The sequence below is a fragment of the Emys orbicularis genome, chromosome 1, assembly GCF_028017835.1.
Source record: "Emys orbicularis isolate rEmyOrb1 chromosome 1, rEmyOrb1.hap1, whole genome shotgun sequence".
NCBI classification, from domain to species: domain Eukaryota; kingdom Metazoa; phylum Chordata; order Testudines; family Emydidae; genus Emys; species Emys orbicularis.
This window is the reverse complement of record NC_088683.1, coordinates 157,706,577-157,724,697: the sequence shown is the minus strand read 5'-3', so window position 1 is coordinate 157,724,697 and position 18,121 is coordinate 157,706,577. Positions and strand designations below refer to the sequence as shown.

At 44.2% G+C, this 18,121-nt stretch overlaps 1 protein-coding gene and 1 non-coding gene across 2 annotated transcripts in view; one reads left to right on the top strand and one right to left on the bottom strand.

The window, feature by feature from the left end:
* Positions 1-782: 782 nt before the first annotated feature.
* Positions 783-18,121, bottom strand: part of RABL3 (RAB, member of RAS oncogene family like 3) — a 30,175-nt gene continuing 12,836 nt past the window's right edge. The window contains exons 4-8 of the mRNA XM_065411782.1: positions 13,066-13,180; positions 11,347-11,497; positions 9,062-9,133; positions 4,931-4,969; positions 783-1,141 (exon numbers count right to left, since the gene is read on the bottom strand). Of these exons, the coding sequence (XP_065267854.1) occupies positions 1,076-1,141; positions 4,931-4,969; positions 9,062-9,133; positions 11,347-11,497; positions 13,066-13,180 (443 nt within the window). The 3' untranslated portion in view covers positions 783-1,075. The remainder of the gene's footprint in view (positions 1,142-4,930; positions 4,970-9,061; positions 9,134-11,346; positions 11,498-13,065; positions 13,181-18,121) is intronic.
* TRNAK-UUU (transfer RNA lysine (anticodon UUU)) lies at positions 14,516-14,588 on the top strand. Its single transcript has one exon. It is a non-coding gene; the product is annotated as a tRNA-Lys (tRNA).

The window sequence follows — 18,121 nt, the reverse complement described above, 5'->3', positions numbered from 1 at the left end:
TAAGAGTACAGAACCTGCTGTAATTGGTCAGAACAGTGGTTCATTTTGTCTAGTGTCTTATCTTCAGCAATGGCTAATGACAGATGCTTCAGAGGAATTACTTTCCCATATGAGAATTTTCTTTCTAACCCCCAAAACTTCATGGTTAGGTCCAACCCTTAAGTATAATTTTCTACCCACTCTATTCTAACTGTGGATGTTTTTATGATTTATATTTTGGTCTTATCCACTAAGCTTATGGTCTCAAATATAGATTGTCAGATTGAGTTCCACATGCACATTGTAAAAAATATACTTCCCTTCATGAATTTTAAGTTTCTTGCCTTTTAATGTAATTAAATGTCCCCTTGTTCTGGTATTATGAGAAAAAAATAAATAGGAGTACCTGATCTACTTTCTCTGTACTCTCTAAACTACAAATACCAAACTAAACAGCAATATAAACACCATTCTCTCTTCATGGGGAATTTTTTTTCAGGCTTCTAATAATTTTCAGAACCTGTCTCTGAACAACCTCTATTTCTGTTATGCCCCTTTTGAGATGGGGTGATGCAGAACTGAGAGTTCCAGTTGAGGCTATACCACTGATTTATATGATGGCTTTCTACTGTTTTCCATCCTATTTCTTATACAATCTAATATTTTGCTTGCTTGTTTTGCTTTATGTTAGTGTAAATGAGACGCCTGTTCAGTGTTCCCTTTCTGCTAGTGGTAAAATTAGTATAATTCACTGAAGAGTGTTCATAAATGTTCCAAGATGAGGGGGGAAAGTTACACATGCATGCTGTGAATGAGAATGTTTCCCACAGCAGCGTGGGAAACACAGAATTTATTGCACCAATTCAAAAAGCTCCAGTATTTCCACAAGGTTCCTAAGCCTCGGAGAGAGTTTGGACCCCAAAACAGATTTGGGGGATTCTTCCTTGTGCCTTCATAAGCACTGCTAGCTTCCAGAGTCCTGTTGGCCAAAGCCTGGCATGAGGATCGTTGCCTTTAAGAGTCCAACAGGGATAGGAATGTTGCTGCAAACGGAGAGAACTCATCTTCCATTCAGTCTCTAGACAGTGAGCAGTGTTCAGTCATAATGAAGGCTCTTCAATGTACCACCTCCAAATCTTTTTCGATCAGAAAAGCCAGGAATCTGTAGATATGGAAGATAAGTCACCATGTCAGAATCAGCAAGAATTCCTTCCAGGCCACATTAACATGCATGTTACCAAGTTGACAACATTACCTCCTTCCCATCCCACGCTTCCTTCTGAGTCAGGACAGACCTAGTGCTTCAGCATGCTCCTAAGATGTACCATCTTTTGAATGAAATGTAAAAGTGAGGTCCTGACCACTTGCCTTATAGATCTTCTGGGGCTTTATGTAAGACTTGCAGTGTGAGCACTATTGTCCTAGCCAAATTCCAACTTGGTTTATTACACTGTTCCTCGCTAAATCCTTCTGCAATTTCAATTGTATTCAGGAGTCTTTGTTTCCTTTTCTAAACTGTTGTACACCATTACTGTGCTGTACTAAACAGCTGCTGTGTTCTACCCCAGAGTTGGCTGCAGTTTTGCAGTAATTGACGTAACAGCCTTTATCAAGTTGTGAAGCTCTGCGAAATCCATCAGAATGAAAAAAGCTGTAGTAAGGTATCGGCACTCATTTTTCTGCTGTATATGTGCAGAAAGTGCTTGTGCAGCTAGTGCTTACACTGTGAGAATCAGTGCTTACAAAGAAAGTCTACTCAAAACCACCACAAGCTTCCTTGCTTAATGGGATTTCAAACAGATTTACACTGCAGAGTGCCTACAAACACACACAATTCCACAACAGGAAGAGGTCCATGGTTCTTTAATCCTGTACTACGTAGCTGTCCTTGTGGCAGCATCTCATGTAGCTGTCCACGAGATTATGGTTTAGGAGTCAGCTCATCCCTCCGTCTACACATGGGCAGAGTTGAGGTGCTCACCCAACAGGACATGCAGCCTTTCTCACTGCTCTGTCACAACAACCCCGGACAATCAACCTACTGTATAAAAGTAGCATCAAAATATACGGTGGTGCCCAATCAAGAAAAATATCAGAACTGGCCAAAAGCAGTACATCTGAAAACATGGGGTGGGGGGCAAGCTAATTTAGACTTCACAATAAAACAGCCTGCTGGAGTTATACCCTACAATGGTAGACTGTAGCCTGGTTTACACTAGGGAATTAGGTCAGTATAATTATGTTGCTCGGGGGTGTGAAAAATCCACACCCCTGAGCAACACAGTTAAAGCGACCTTACTCCTAGTGTAGACAGCGCTAAGCTGACAGGAGAATTGTCCCACTGACCTAGCTACTGCTTCCTGGGGAGATGGACTGCCTATGCCAATGGAAGAACCTAACTCCTGTCGACATAGGTAGCATCTTCACTGAAGTGCTACTGCCACACAGCTGTAACAGTCCAGCTGTGCCACTGAACCATTCAAGTGTAGGCAAGCCCTGAGAAAGCCATAGATTTTAGCAGAAATGTCAATTCACCGGAGAAGTACAAGACTTAGGGCCTTTCAACTCAAAGTGCTTCACAAACTTACAGTGATAGACAAAGTGGATGCATAGGGATCACTTTGCCCATCACTAAAATGCAGTCAGCTCTGGAGTGAAACTAGGCAACTCTATACAACAGTTAAGAATAGCATATCCAATTAAAACTACAATGGGAAGCCATAGAGGCAAAATTATTAGAGTTCAAATGTAGAAGCACCCCAGGGCTACAAATAAAACTTTTCTCAAAAGTGCTACGGGCTCCTTAAAACTGAGGTCTACCTCACTTGTGGTTATTATATCTCAACTAAAAGATAGCACAGCATCCCAGCACTACACTCGGGTGTTGGTCCACTATCGACTCGGAAGGCAGAATGCAGCAACCAGAATCAACAGCACATTTCCTAGAGCATCCTCTGTGTTCTGTGGAGGTTTCCCCACCAATGCCGGGTTGTTCTGACCACATTCTGAGATCTGACTGATGCTATGGCTGCAAGCTAAAGGCAAGATGCATATGCTCAGGCATGATTTAAAAAACCCCACAACATATGTTTAGGGTCTATTCTTCCATCCATGCTTAGGAGAGTTTTACCATGTAAATTCCTCAAAGCATGAGTGGGAAGAACAGATCCCAATGCAGAATACTATGAAGCCCATTTATTATATGTACAAGAAGCAGATCATTTCAAACATAACACTTGGGGGTGTACTGAAGCTCCTAAGTCCTTGTTGGGTTTGTTTTCTCTACAATATGTATGTTGACTTGTTTAAGCTTCTGCACTGTCAACAAGGGAGCAGATCAGAGTAGTTGGCAGTGGGCTGTAATCTTTGGCCCTTGGCCATAAAGAAAAGAAAGTTAATCCTTGGTTAGCCACTAAAACCTATCATACACAATAATGTAATCTTGCATCATGGCTTTAAAACAAAAAACAAACAAAAACAGGCTCCTGCATTAAGCTATTATCGTCATGGAACAGAGATTCTCTTTTACCAGAGGAAAAAAGCCTTCCAGGATGAAATAGGAGAAAACAGATTGGGTTTAAAAAATTCTCATGAAAAATTGAAATAATACACTTCCAGCTTTCATTTTCACTTTTTCTCCCTCCCTAAAAGGAAGAAAGCACTGTACAGTTTTTTAATATACACGTTTTTCCATGACGTTTGTTACTATAATATGCAACCATTTCACTAACGTGAATGAATTAAACCTCAGTATACTTCATAGGCGCCAACTCCATGGGTGCTCCGGGGCTGAAGCACCCACGGGAAAAATATGGTGGGTTGTCAGCACCCACCAGCAGCCCCCCTATCAGCTCCCCCCACCCCCCAGCGCCTCCTGCCCGCTGGCAGGCCCTACTGATCAACGCCGCCCCCTCCCTCCCAGCACCTACCGCCTGCCGCGGATCAGCTGTTTTGCAGCGTCAGGAGGCGCTGGGGGGGATGGGGGGGTGAGTGAGGGCACAGCGCGCTCGTGGGAGAGGGCGGAACTGGGTGGGGAAGAGGCAGGGCGGGAAGAAGCAGGGCAGAGGTGGAGCATTGCGGGAAGGGGTGGAGTGGGGGCAAGGCCTGGGTGGAGCCAGGGAGATCAGAAATTCAGAAGTATGCTACACTTCTCTGAGGTAGGTCAGTCCTGGGTTGTATTCCCAGCTCAGCCACTAGTCTACTAGGTGACAAGTCACTCTCATAGATGCTTCAGTCTCCCCAGCTGTAAAATGGGGATAATGATACTACCCTGCTTTGTAATCAACTGATAGAAAGTGCTACATAAGAGCAAGGTATTATTATTCCCCCTCATTTTACAGATGGAAACACTGTGAGGCTTAGAAGGTTGAAGTGACTTGTCCTAGGTGGGAGAGTCCAGGTCCCAGATTCTACTTAGTGCTTCCAAAACTTTTTTTTTTATTAATTAGTTAAGAGTTCAGGGTCCAACTAAGCTGGTACCATCCTGGCACTTCTCTATTAGTTCCACCAGCTGCAGCAGAAATTATCATTAAAAAATGTACATTGTTAGCCCTGGTTGTGAAGAAAACTTTTTGATTGTGATTCAAAATGGTGCCATGTGTTTCTGCAGAAAACAGCCTGAAACAACAGCTCTGAGAGAGTTGCTAACTGAGCCCTCTTTCATCTCAATTTCATCTGATTCCCAGTGGTGGCAATTTAAATGTCAATATTGTTAGTTATTTCACTGCTTATCATTTTATAGCCAAAACATCCAGATTGTGGGTGAAGCTTGTAAAAACTGGCACTATCTTTCCCATGCATCCAACTACCGATCATCACTAGCATTTGAACCACAATCTCCGGGCAACCAAGAGCCCACATTTTAAGGTCAGGGCCTTGTCAGCCAACAAAACCCACAGGTAGCATTGTACCAAAAAAAAAAAAAAAAATCCACAGGGAAAAATCCACAGACCTGATTACCGTCTCGTGACAAGTATCTCTTCTCTATGACCTGGGGGATGCAATGAGAGAAAGAATTTAGCAGGTGTGGCATGTACATACCATCATAATGCGATTAACACTTTAAAGACATCAACAGTTGGGATACTCCATTCTCAAATGACAAATCCTGACTCCAGACTGCCTGTACTGGAGGATGCTGTGGAAGCAGTACCCTCACTACAAGGGGCAAGAAGGAGCAGCTCATATTGCTCTACTGCAAATCCCTATCCCCGCGCCCCCTCCCTCAAAAAAAAAAAAAAATCCTGGCCAAATTCTGGTGTTTGTACGAGAAAGGTGATCCCTTGGCTCCCCGTTGCCATCTCCATCCCCTCCCCAGGGAGCACTAAGTGGCTTGAGCAAAGCATTCCCACTTCCAATTTGGCTATTTCCAGATTTACCCTGACGTTTTTTCTCTGGGGAAGATGGGTGGGAAATAAAGCACTAAGTTTTATTCCCCCAGGTTTGTTTTAACCAGGAATAGCAGTGTTGGGCATCTATATTTAGCACTCACTTCAGTGTTAGCAAAGGGCACTGCACACCCACCAACCTGCACAGGGACAATGGATATTTGCTAGTGCGCTACAACACTTTAAATTTTAGTCCAGTTTCATTGTTCTAAGCAGATACCAGGGTCAATGTTTCACACAGAACTGTTCTCAGGAAATCTCCAACACTGAAGAATAGCTACTCAATCCCCTTCCCCACCTAGAGATTACAGAATTACAATCCCAGAAGTAATCAAATCTCAAGACATCAATTGCGAAGTAAATGAATGAGGAAAAAGACAGAGATAAACATTAAGGCTGGGGAAAAGTCACAGGAGGCTGAAGAGGAGGCTGTGAAATCCAAAAAGTCATGAGCCAGCAAGCTGGGGCAAAGTCTCACCCAGAAGTGAGAGGAGTTTCAGTGACGGCAAACCACGTGTACACATAGTATATGATGCTAGGTTTTACCCCAATCTGACTGGTTTAAAAAAGGGGTTACAGACACTTATCCCTTTTATTCATCACTCTCTCTTCTAAGAGGAAGAGTGTTTCTACGCCCTTGACGGAGGTCCCCTGTATTGCCCTGATACACGGGCAATCCTCAGACTTGTGACACAATTGGCTCCTGACAATTGCGTCATAAGTCGGAACCACAATCCACTCCATTGCAGGACCAAGCATCATAAAGTCGAAACCAACGTCGTAAGTCGAATCAGGATGTCAATTCAGAAACCTTATAAGTGCCGTTCGTCGTAAATCGGACGTCATAAAGTTGAGAACTGCCTGTACAACACCCTGGGCATCCAGCATCAAAGCCTCCATCCTTGTAGCTGAGAGCTGGACAAGAGTCCTTTCATAGTAAGCAATTATCGCTTTTGAATCAGCTGGAGGGTTATTTCAGAGCAACATCAGTTGCTCCCTTTTTCCACTTCACAGGCTACATGTAGACATAGATTTCAAGGCCATAAAGAACCAATATTATCATCTAGTCTGAGCTCCTGTACAGCACATGCCATAGAACTTCCCCTACAAATACTTCCTAGAGCAGATCTTTTAGAAAAACATCCCATTTTGATTTAAAAATTGTCAGCAATGGAAAATCTACCATGACCCTTGGTAAGTTGTTCCAATGGTTAATTACCCTTACTGTTATATTTACACTTTATTTCCTGTCTGAATGTGCCTACCTGCAACTTCCAGCCAGTGGACTGTTATCCCTTTCTCTGCTAGACTGAAGAGCCCATTATTAAATATTTGCTCCCCATGTAGGTACTTATAGACTGTAATCAAGTCACCCCTTAACCTTCTATTTGTTAAGCTAACTAAATCAAGCTCCTTGAGTCTATTACTGTAAGACATGTTTTCTAATCCTTTAATCATTCTCATATCTCGCTGAACTCTCTCCATCCTTCTTTGATTGTGGACACCAAAACAGGACACAGTATTCCAGCAGTGGTTGCACCAGAGCAAAATTCAGAGATAAAATAATCTCTCTACTCAATCTTGAGATTCCTGCTTATGCACCCAAGGATTTGGCCACAGCATTGCACTGGGAGCTCGTGTTCAGCTCTTTATCCACCATGACCCCAAATCTTTTTCAGAGTCACTGCTTCTCAGAACAGAGTTCCCCTCCTGTAATTAGGGCCCGCAATGTTCCTTCTAATTTTTTACATCCACGTGCGGAATAAATTTTACGTGCACCAATATGGAGGTGATGTGTGGCAGGGGTGGGGTCGAGGGGTTCAGAGTGTGGGAGGGGGCTCAGGGCTGGGGCCGAGGGTTGGGTTACAGGGGGGGTGAGGGCTCTGGCTGCAGGCTCTGAGGTGGGGCCGGGGATGAGGGGTTTGGGGTGTGGGAGGGGGCTCAGGGGTAGGACAGAGGGTTAGGGTGCCGGGGGGGTGTCAGAGCTCTGGCTGGGGGCGTGCGCTCTGGGGTGAGGCTGGAGATGAGGGGTTTGGGATGCAGGCTGTCTCAGTGCTGGGCCAGGGGAGAGGCGCCTCTCCCTGGTTGCAGCAGCTCCAGGGCTGGGGCCGGGGGAGAGGCGCCTCTCCCCTCTCCAGTCTAGGCCCTTGTGGCTGCGCGCCTGCACGGCCCTTGATAGCCTGCTGTGCAACCGTGCAGATTAGAGGAAACTTAGGTGGCCTGTATTCTTTGTTCCTAAATATTTACATTTAGCCCTCTAAAAATGCATAGTGTCTGCTGGCACCCAGCTTACCAAGCCATCCAGATCATGATGTATCAGTGACCTACCTTCTTCGTTATTTACTACTCCCCCAATTTTTGCTGCTTCTGCAGTGCTCCTGGCTCAAGGAGCAAAAGGCCAGAATCAGACATCAAATCCAGACTCCAGCCCTCACACTCATTCTGTTTCCATGGGTGAATTTCAAGAAGCGGAGATGATTAGCGGGGTAGAACTAGCTAGGAGTCAGGCATCGTGCAGTAGGGACCGACAGAACATTTCCCATTCACTGCTTAATTTTTTCATGTTCTGGGCTCCCCATACAACTCAGACAACAAAACTCAATAATGACTTACACAACCTCTGCTGTCAGTCTTCAGTCTCATCTAAAACGTGACTTAGTTAAATTAAACTAACAAACTCTTTGGCAAGTCTGTAATGCAGACCAGTATTAGACTGAAAAGCTTTTCAGGGCAGGGACTGTCTTTGTTATATGTTACTCCTGGGGGAATTCTGTGCCAAAAAATTAAAAATTCTACACATAATATTTTAAAATTCTGCAAATTTTATTTGTCAAAATAACATTATATAATCACACCAGTTTCAATTATTTTGGTAATTTATTTCAAAATACCGTCACCAGGTATGTCTGTAACAATACAGACACACACAAAAATTCCCCAAAAAGTAGAGAGTTACAGAAACCCCTATGACAACCCACTTCCTGTTTCTCTGCTCCCTCCCCCCCAAAGCCCAGCCAGGGGGCCAGACACCCACAACCCCTCCCGCACAGAGCCCAGCCATGGCCCGCCCCAGCCCAGACACCTACCCTCCCCACCCCTCAGAGCCCAGGGATCCAGAAGGAGAAACAGCCTGATGCTCAGTCCCAGGTTTGTGTGGAGTTTCCTGTGCGCTGCCGTCTCCTTCCCTTAGGGCATGCGAGGAATTGCAGCTGCTAAGAACTCTCTACTCTCTCCCTTTCCCCCACAGGGTTTTCTATGTGCAAGCTGGGCTCTGCCAGGTCCAGCAGCCCCAGTGGCGGCCAGCAGCACAGCAGCCCATTTCTGTGGGGGGAAGGAAAATCTGCGCAAAAAACAATTTCTGCAAAATTCTGCATCGCGCAGTGGTGCAGAATTCCCCCAGGAGTAATGTGTGTGTATAGCACCTAGCACAACACCTAGCCCTGGTCCATGATAGGGCTCCAAAGTGCTATTGTAATACAAATAGTAATAACTAAATAAATAAATAATTATTTAAGGGAGATTAGTCCGAGAACCACCCAAAGCCATTTTCACTTGCAATTTCACACAGGATTTGAACCCAGCTCTCAAGAAGTGGCAAGTGAGAGCAGGAGCCCAACTATGCCGTTAGCTCTCAGTATACAGACAGGGCTAATTACATAAAACAAAAACAACAAATGTAATTGAATTTGCATCACCTTATCAAAAAACCTGCTGAGCTTGACAGCATTGGATGAGCCTGCAGCCAGATAGCGGGGATTGGTGCAGTCCTGGAACACACAATAGGCAACTCACAATTAGGAACCATGTTATGCAACATTCTTTAAGGAGCAGGAAAGCTACTGAAAATAACCAGGTACTCAGCACAACTCTTCATCTTAAACAAAATGTTTTCTCAAGGTGCTTGATTTCTATAGAATGCAATGACAGGCCATATCAGTGTCACTTTAAGAACGGATAACCTAATAAGACGTGGCTTGGTTTTCAACCATTTACAACAGCTGAAATATTTGGTTTTGCTGCAGTTAGTCAACCAGCAGAGGGAATACAAGGAAATCAACAAGCCCTCTTCCCAGAAACATGCAGACATGACCATTAAAGCAAACATGGCAAACCCATACTGACTTCTGTTCCAAAGCCATTTGGATGGACATGGAGGAAAGAGGGGGAAAGAGGAGATATCAGTGACTTCCAAATGGAAGAGGACAAAACTGATTGGGAAATGATTACAAATCAAAAGTTTCAGTCTTTTAAATAGGGTTCCACTCACAAGAGGTAGCTTCACCCCATTCCCAAAACTCTGTGTTAAAGGGAACTTTAGAAGACCCACTTCAAATGCAAAATCTAAACTAAGCGGTTTATAACAAGCAGCAGCCTAGCATGTTTTAAAGGCACGAGAACAGAAACCGGAGGTCTGTTAATAGTACAGCAAGAGGTGCCCTCCACAGCAGTGGTTCCCAACCACTAGCACTGGGGCATCAAGCTCTAACTCCTGGCACTCTAGTCTCTCCTCCCTCCCTTTATGTTGAGTTGCTATAGTAGGCCTCAGAGCACTACTGTTACCCACTTCCCATCTGACTGCATGTACTCCTATAACAAAACATGGTCTCCTTGTTCTAGGGTTTAGGGCAGCTCAAGCTCATTTGCAGGTTGAAATACACACAACTGAATGGGTGGTTGTGGGCACAGCTCATGTCATAGTCTGAAGTGGCCTGAGTAGGCCATGAACCATTTGTCTACAAGCTCTGCAGAATGATGTGGTTAGGGTAGCTCCTAGGATGTTGTGCTGAGGAACCAATCAGCTGATAATTCACAACAGCAGCAGCATTGTAAGAATATTATGAAAGTATCGAGGGTGCCTAGTAATCAGTAGAAACAAGGAGGCCTTCTTGTTGAGGAAGTCTATGGGAAAGACTTTTTCCTGGCAGTGGCTGCAACTTCCAGAAGGAACAATTTAATGGTAATGAGAACAGATCAATCTCAGACCAACTAATGATTTTCCTCACATTAAAATGCAGAAATCATCAATGTGACTGGTGAGACAGAAATCCAGATTCTCTGTTTGTACCAGTACAATTGGAGTGCCTCACACCATAAAGTTTACTGACAAAGGAAGTCACTCTGGATGTTATCCTCTTCAAAACCCAAGAGGCACAGGGAAGCAAATACATCAGAGCAGCTTTCTATTCCATGTTAGAGAACTAGTCCTCAGTGCTAAATACAAGACAAATGATTCTTGATACTGATCAGCTACTAATGGGGTTGGGAAACCCACAAAGAAATAAATCAGCCAGAATTTCCTGTAGAGTCCTGAAGCATCAGCTTTGTAAACATGAACTAGAATTTGACACTTGCCTATTAAAAGAGCTGACAAAAAAAATCTTTAAAAGAAAATTAAGTGAGCTAGGTGCTAAGGAAAGGTGTTGGTTTTATAGCCTTGGAGACTGAAACCCTCTGTTCCCACAAAAGATACAGAAGAGGAAGCTGTCCTAGTGATGAGTCTCAATCTTGAACTAAAGACTCATCTCAAATCATTAAGAGGGAAGTCCAATCTCCAAAGCTGGGAAGCAGGCTGAAAACTTAAATACTATATCTGCATTCCCCAGACTTAACTTCAGCCAACCATTATACATCCAGCCACCGATTTTGCCCAGGAAATGGTATAGATATAAATGGGTGTAGTCTGTATTTGCTCAAAAGAAAAGTCAGTGGCAGAACCGAGAACAGGACTCCCAATCCCCTAACCTCTAGGCCATCCTGCTGACTCCTCACAACCATCTCCTTTCTATAACTGAAAGACAGCTACTATTTCTCCATGGTGCTAGCAAAGGATATGACTAACCAACACTGTAAAGTGACCTCAGTGTGACTGACCAGGCAATCACCAGTAGCCTAGTTCCTGTAATTGGGATCTCATAGTTCTCTTTGCCAGAAAGCATCATGCACAGTTAAAGAAAAACAAACTTCTGGCAAAAATACTAACCAGATTAATCTCTTCTGCATTGAAATCCTCAGCCAGGAAAGCTGTTCTAGTCAAAACTTCATTGCGCTTAGTCTCTGGGATCTGGTCCAATTTGGTTCCTATCACCAGCAGTGGAATCTGGTTATCAGCAAACTGTTCACGGTCATAGTCCCTGTGCAGTGAAAAACAGAATAATACAAACCTAGATGAGTGCGATAGCCCGTTAAGCCAGAAAAAGGGAACCATTGCCTGCCCTTTCCAGTCTAGGTGGGTGGGAGATTCTTGGATACTGTATTCTGACAGCCAAGCGTGTTTTGTGTCCGGGGCTTGGGGGAGGGTTTCTGCAGTTGATTCACACTGCCTGTTGGGAGATTTAGAGTGGAAACAGATATGGAACTAGTAATTAGCACCTGAGACATCGATTGGGGCTTTTGTCTGAAGAGGACAGGGTGGGAAGCAGCAGCTAAGAGATGAGCTGGATCACAATGCATGAGCTGGAGAAGATCAGGAAGGAAATGGTAGCTGAGAAGCTGGTTGGGTCACACTGCATGTTTGAAAGGGAGAGGAGGAGAAGAAAGGAACCAGCAGCTGGGTTGGGTCAGGGCTTCAGTCTGGCAAAGGAAAAGGCAGAAGTAGCTAGCAGGCTGATGTGACCATGTTACAAATCAGAGAGAAAAGGAAAAAAAGGGAGGGTAAATGTGGATGCGATGCAGAATGCTGCTGCCCACGCACCCACAGTATCGGAAGATGCAATGCAGGGCTAGATGGATCATTGGTTTTACCCAGTATGGCCATTCTTATGTTCACACAAACAAAAGAATGATACCATATCACTCCCATCATTAGAGAACTACCCTGACTCCCCATTCATTTCAGGACCAATTCAAAACTCTCCTGCCATAGTTTGAAAACTCTCCATTAATTTGTTTCAGCTGGCTTCACAGGCCTTTTCTCTGTCCCACCACGTAAACTAGTGAGAGAGCCTTCTTCTTTGCAGCCACATAGAATGTGGATTTTGGAGGACACACCGCCACCCTGTGTTTTTAAAATAGCAGCTGTGTATCTGTCTGTGGGGTGCATATAATTGGGGTTCTGCTCCCCCCCCCCAATTCCATTGCTCTCACTCATTTGTGAGATTTTTCCAAGGTTTGAAAATCTTCCCCCTTATACCTGTAACAAGGAACAGGGGAAAACAGCAACAAATACCCAGTTAGATGGTGCAGCACTGCTGAAAACATTCTGTGAATAGATTTCTTTAGCAAGGCCCCGAAAAATCCTACTAAAGAAATCTGCAAGATTTAGTGAGTTTCATTACTCCTCACACAAAAAAAGCCAGGTAGGACATGGAAACAGCCACATTTTCATGAGGATTCCTGCTAGATGGCCCTGAATGCCACAAAGCAGCCATGGAAGACGTTGAGGTAGCAGGAAATGTACCTGTTCCCAAATAAGCCTTAACAGATAGGAAAGGAGAAATACAGAGACATGCTCCCCTGACCCCAGGCTACTCCCAGAAAACCCAAGGATCTAGCAGCAGTGGTTCTGGAGATGGAACAGCAGTACCATTTCTCTTCCACAGTTCCATAGCTCTTCTCAGCCTTCCCAAGTACAACCTCGCCTGAGAACTCTGCACTTGGTCAAACTTCCTGTGGATTTCAAGTGACTCTAGTCATAAGGGATGAAGAGTAATATGACAGCTGGAGTCATGTGTCTAATGCTGTGTGCATGTTGTACACTCACCCATTCGTCACCAGCACGCCAGTTGGAGCCACATCTCGGTTAAGTGCTTCCAATGACCATCGACACAAGTTCTGGGAGGACTTCTTGTTGGTTAAATCATGCACTAATATTATGCCTAAATAGAGAGTAAAGACAAGACATTCCTTAATCATAAGATATTCTCCTAACCTCACCTATACAGGATTCACAGACCAAGAAGCTCTGGAACTGAGAGAGGAGAGAGCCCCACATGGAGTCAGGCTGAAAACATTAGCAAGGAGGAACTGTTTGGTACTACTTTAAACTGACTTGTCACTATGGAGACATGGTTAAATGTGTTATAGTTAAATGTGACCTGAAGCAAGAGGGTGGAAGGATTGGTTTTGTGCCCCCCTTTTTTTGTGTGCTTCTTAATGGTGTATAAAGTAGGGCTAAAAGAACCTCCACCCATTTTGTTTTAACGTTGGTTGTTTTTTTTAAACTTTAAAAGTATCAGGATCGCCAATTTTTGTCTTATCTTTTTCTTAGGCATTTGAGTTAAAAAGGCATAACAAAAACCAGAGAGTTTTAACAATGTATCTAAAAATCCTCTTCCTTCACAATGAATTAGGTTGCAATTGTTTTACGGGCAAGGCTTGTAGCCCTGCCCATTATTAAGATTACCTGACAGTTTCCTTTATAAAACCCTGTTTTCAGTTGCTTATAATTTTGCCAAACTGTAACCATTTGGGCTGAATTTTTCCATGCTGGGTGTCTGTCTCAGGCTGAATGTAGAATAAATTTTGAATAGTTCAACCAATTTCAGTAATTTCCAAGAACAAGGCTAGGGAAAATATGTTGTTTTGCCCGTGTTAAAAAATATCTGGTGAACTTTTCTTTGAGAAACTAGTGCCAGCATGCTTTGGAGCAGGGACTTGCCTTTTGTCATTCTTGTGAAAATCTGCCCAAAGCAGGCCATACTATAAGCCTTTGGAAAAAAACAACAACAATCCATAGTTTGCACATGCTCCACAAAGACTTCTTAAATTTTAGTAGCTAAATTCCCTGAAGATTTCATCCACACTGGGCATGCATGAGCCTAGGCTGAGCAGGATCGTTCCCCGTAATTGCAGCTCTGGACTGCTGCAGGCTGGGTCCAGGTCCGAGCACCAGAACTGTGAGCAGGTAGCCTGTATCTCCTGGGATTTCAATGACCCTCCTGCTGGCCACAGGCAGCATGGAGGAGGAAGCTGCTTCATTTAAATGCACCGGGGACACAGGACAGACCTTCTGGGGAAGGGTGTGGGGGGAAGTAGATTGGGACTAGGAGCCTTGATGTGGGTGGAAACTGAGACTGGAGCGTGGTAGGGGGGGAAATGGAAACTGGGACTGAGAGTTCAGATGGGGGGAGACTAGGATTAGAAGCTAATGAGGAAAGGAACGGGGAGACAGAAGTTGGGGGGGAGGGAGAGAAAGAAACTAAGTTTGATGAGCCTGGCTAGCTCAGTTGGTAGAGCATCAGACTTTTAATCTGAGGGTCCAGGGTTCAAGTCCCTGGTCAGGCTGAGGGGCCTTTCCCCCTGTGGTATCCTCCTACAATTTCAGATAGTGTCTCCTAAGGACCCTACTTGACATTTAGGGGGAGGGATAGCTCAGTGGTTTGAGCATTGGCCTGCTAAACCTAGGGTTGTGAGCTCAATCCTTGAGGGGCCATTTAGGGAACTGGGGTTAAAAAAAAACAAACAAACTGTCTGGGGATTTGTCCTGCTTTGAGCAGAGGGTTGGACTAGATGATCTCCTGAGGTCCCTTCCAACCCTGATATTCTATGATTGGATGAGGAACTGGAGGATGGGGGGAAAGACTGGAACTGGCTGGACAAGAAGTCGGGGAAACAGGGATACTGAGATTGGACAAGGAGCTGGGGAGGAAAACTGGGACTGGGAGCCAGTGGGTACAGGGAATCTGCATGTGGAAGAGGAGGCAGTGAGACAGATCAGATGAAGAGCCAGGAGAGGGAGAAATGGAACCTGCTTGGGGACAAGGAGCTTGGGTGTATGATTAAGGTAACTGGGAATTGCTGGGCAAGAAATCGATGACTGGGACCATTCCTCTGCTGTCAGCAAATATCTGTGAAATCCAATGGCAAAGTATCCCATCCTCCTCTAGTGCTGGTCCACATAGAGGAGAATAACCTACTACTGCTATCAATTACTCCATTAGTTCAAGTGGCAGAACTCTGCAGTTGATCTAAAGGTTCCAACCTGCTCATGACCCATGTGGGTATAAATATGCCACATGATGAATTTTCTGTTTTTCAGTTGTTTTTTTAAATTTAGAAAGTAAAAAACATAATTAATACATTACTTTGGGGGGGAAGTTCTAAGGCCTGTGGTATACAGTAGGGCTGACTAGATGATCACAATGGTCCTTTCTGGCCTCAGAACCTATGAAAATTTATGAAAGTTACAAAGTCAAGGACTCAAAAGTTAAGAATTGCCAGAATTAAAGTTGCTGGTGCAATCATAATTTAGCCCCCTTGTGCACATGAATTATGATAGTCTTCAATTACTTCATCACATACTGTTTGTTCCACAGGATCCCAGCCTGATTCAGTTCTCATGAAGGGCCTTCTCTGAGGGTGAAGCAGGACTGTGCAGTGATGGAGACTATTGTCTGTTGGGCCCCTGCTTCATTTGTTGCAGAAGCCTGGAAGGCGTGTGGTGAATTAGGCAAGAGATTGCAGGAAGAGAAAGGATGGTCTCATAGTTAAGGCAGCTGATGCTGCCCTGAGCACTGGACTCTAGCCCTGCCTCTGCTACATAGTTCCTGTATGGTACTTAGCAAGTCACTTAACCAAACTTTTCATAAGTGGTTATTACGGCATGTATTCCTCAGGTTCTGGGTGCCCAAATTGAGTTCTTGGGGTCTGATTTGCAGAAGTGCTGAGCATTCACAGCTGCAACTCAAGTCAATGGGAGCTGTGCTTTGAACATACAAAGTGCTATATAATTCTAAGTACTCTGGAAAAATCAAGTCCTAGGGATCTCCAACTGGGCAAAATTATTGGATATTTTTTACCTTAATCTCACCGTATTTCAGTTCCCCAGCTGTACAATGGGGATATTAATACCCCCTTGTCTCACAAGGGTGTTGTGAAAATAAACTCATTAATGTTTCTGAAGCACTCAGATATGAGTAATATCCGTGATGAACACCAAAGAAAAGCACATGAAGAAATAAATAGTTCAGTCTTCAGAGCAGAGTTTGAATAGCATGGGGTAAATAAGGCCTATGGCTACACGTTGAACAATGAGAAAAAAATAAAATAGTGACTAGCTGCTCACTGTGTAAGTGCTGTCCATTCTACACCCTGAATGAGCCAGGAGTCCTGTAGAAAAAATAGTATGTGATCATAATTAAAGACTGTATCATAATGCATATGCACAAGTGGGCTGAATTAAGGTTGCACAGGCAAACTGAATACTGGCATTTCCTAACAACTGTGTGCTTGACTTTGCAACCTTAAAAAATAGTCTTTTATCGTAGTTTTTTGTATGTAATAATATATATGATGTCATACTCCCCAAAATTCTCCATTCTTCCATAGAGTCACAGAGCAGACAAGACCGGATTTTCTACTGTTAAACAAAAACCTTTCAGCCTTGCTTCATACATCACAAAGGGCAAACCCCTAATTTTTCATTAGCAGATCATTGTTAAGGTCGCAATCACATTTCCACAATAAGCTCTCTTTTTGCCCCCCAAACTCCTAAGAAGTCCTTTCCAACTCCAGATAGGTGTGGGAGTTTGGGGATAGAAGAGAATCTCCCCCAAAACAAGAGGTGAATTGACCCAGCTGATTCTGAGTTACAGTAATCAGAAAATGATGGGCTGGATTTTCCAGTCTGCTACATTCACTTTATGCAGCAAAAGGTGAATATACCCTGCTGGATACTCCTCCTGGTGAATTCCCCTTGTGTAGGGGGAATCTCTTGTGCAAAAGAGATGGAAGTGGCAAAACCACCTCCTTCACCAGCTCTTCCACCCTCTCCTGCCTTTCATAGTTTACCAAATGGCGGGTAGAGACATGCATAAATAAGATTTCCTGTGTTTAAAAAAAGTTAAGCTTCTGGTCCTTTTTCTTGCCAAGATCCTTCAAACTGTAAACCCAATGGTAGGAAAAATTACAGGCCAGTCTCACTAGTTGTTCTCTTTGTCAGACACCCACCTCTCACAGCTGGAGCTCCTCACTCAATTTGCAATTCCTGGCAGCAGCCAGCACCTTCTTCTTCTCGCAACCTCCTGCCAAAGGAGACAGGAACTTGTGGAATGCCCCTAGGTTTCTCCAGAATTTAATATGTAATTTAATTAAAAACATGGAGAGAGCACTGAACACCCACATGCACATCCCATCATGCTAAGACTTTTCCATTTGTTCACAACATATGCTCCACAGTTGTGGAAAGCTTCTTTCATGTGTGTTCACCTGATCTCCCACAGACCTCACCCATCTTACACACTAACATTATGCCATCTTTCCATCAACACACCTGCCAATACTCCAAGACCATGCTACAAAGGACCTTTCCCAATAGTGCCAGACAGGATCAAACTGAGTCATTGCACCCAGGATATTTGACAACCTTCTCTCCATCCAGTGAGGCCCACTGCACAAGTCCATTCTCCTGGGAACAACTACTCAAAAAAGGACAGTACAGAGACATGAAGCCTGATACAAGAGAGACCTACTGTGATGGGCACCCTTCCGGGGTGCCACCTGATGTGCTGGGGTCCCACTGAGCCCACCTGTCCCACCAGCCTGGATTCTCTTTACTCTATGCTACTGTGACAGGCTCTCAAGTCCCCTTCCAGCACACACACAGGTAGGGACACACCCAGCTGTAGAATCACACAGAGTTTGCAATCAGCTGTGTGTGGGAGGACTCAGCTTGGGGAATTGCTCAGCACTCTGGTGCACACACCCTCTGGAGTGTAAATCCAAAATTATATTGTCTTGTGCTGTATAGAGATTTATACAGCATAAGCTTATGAAATTTGCCACCTCCCTCAATGTGGAGGAAGATATGCACAGCTTTA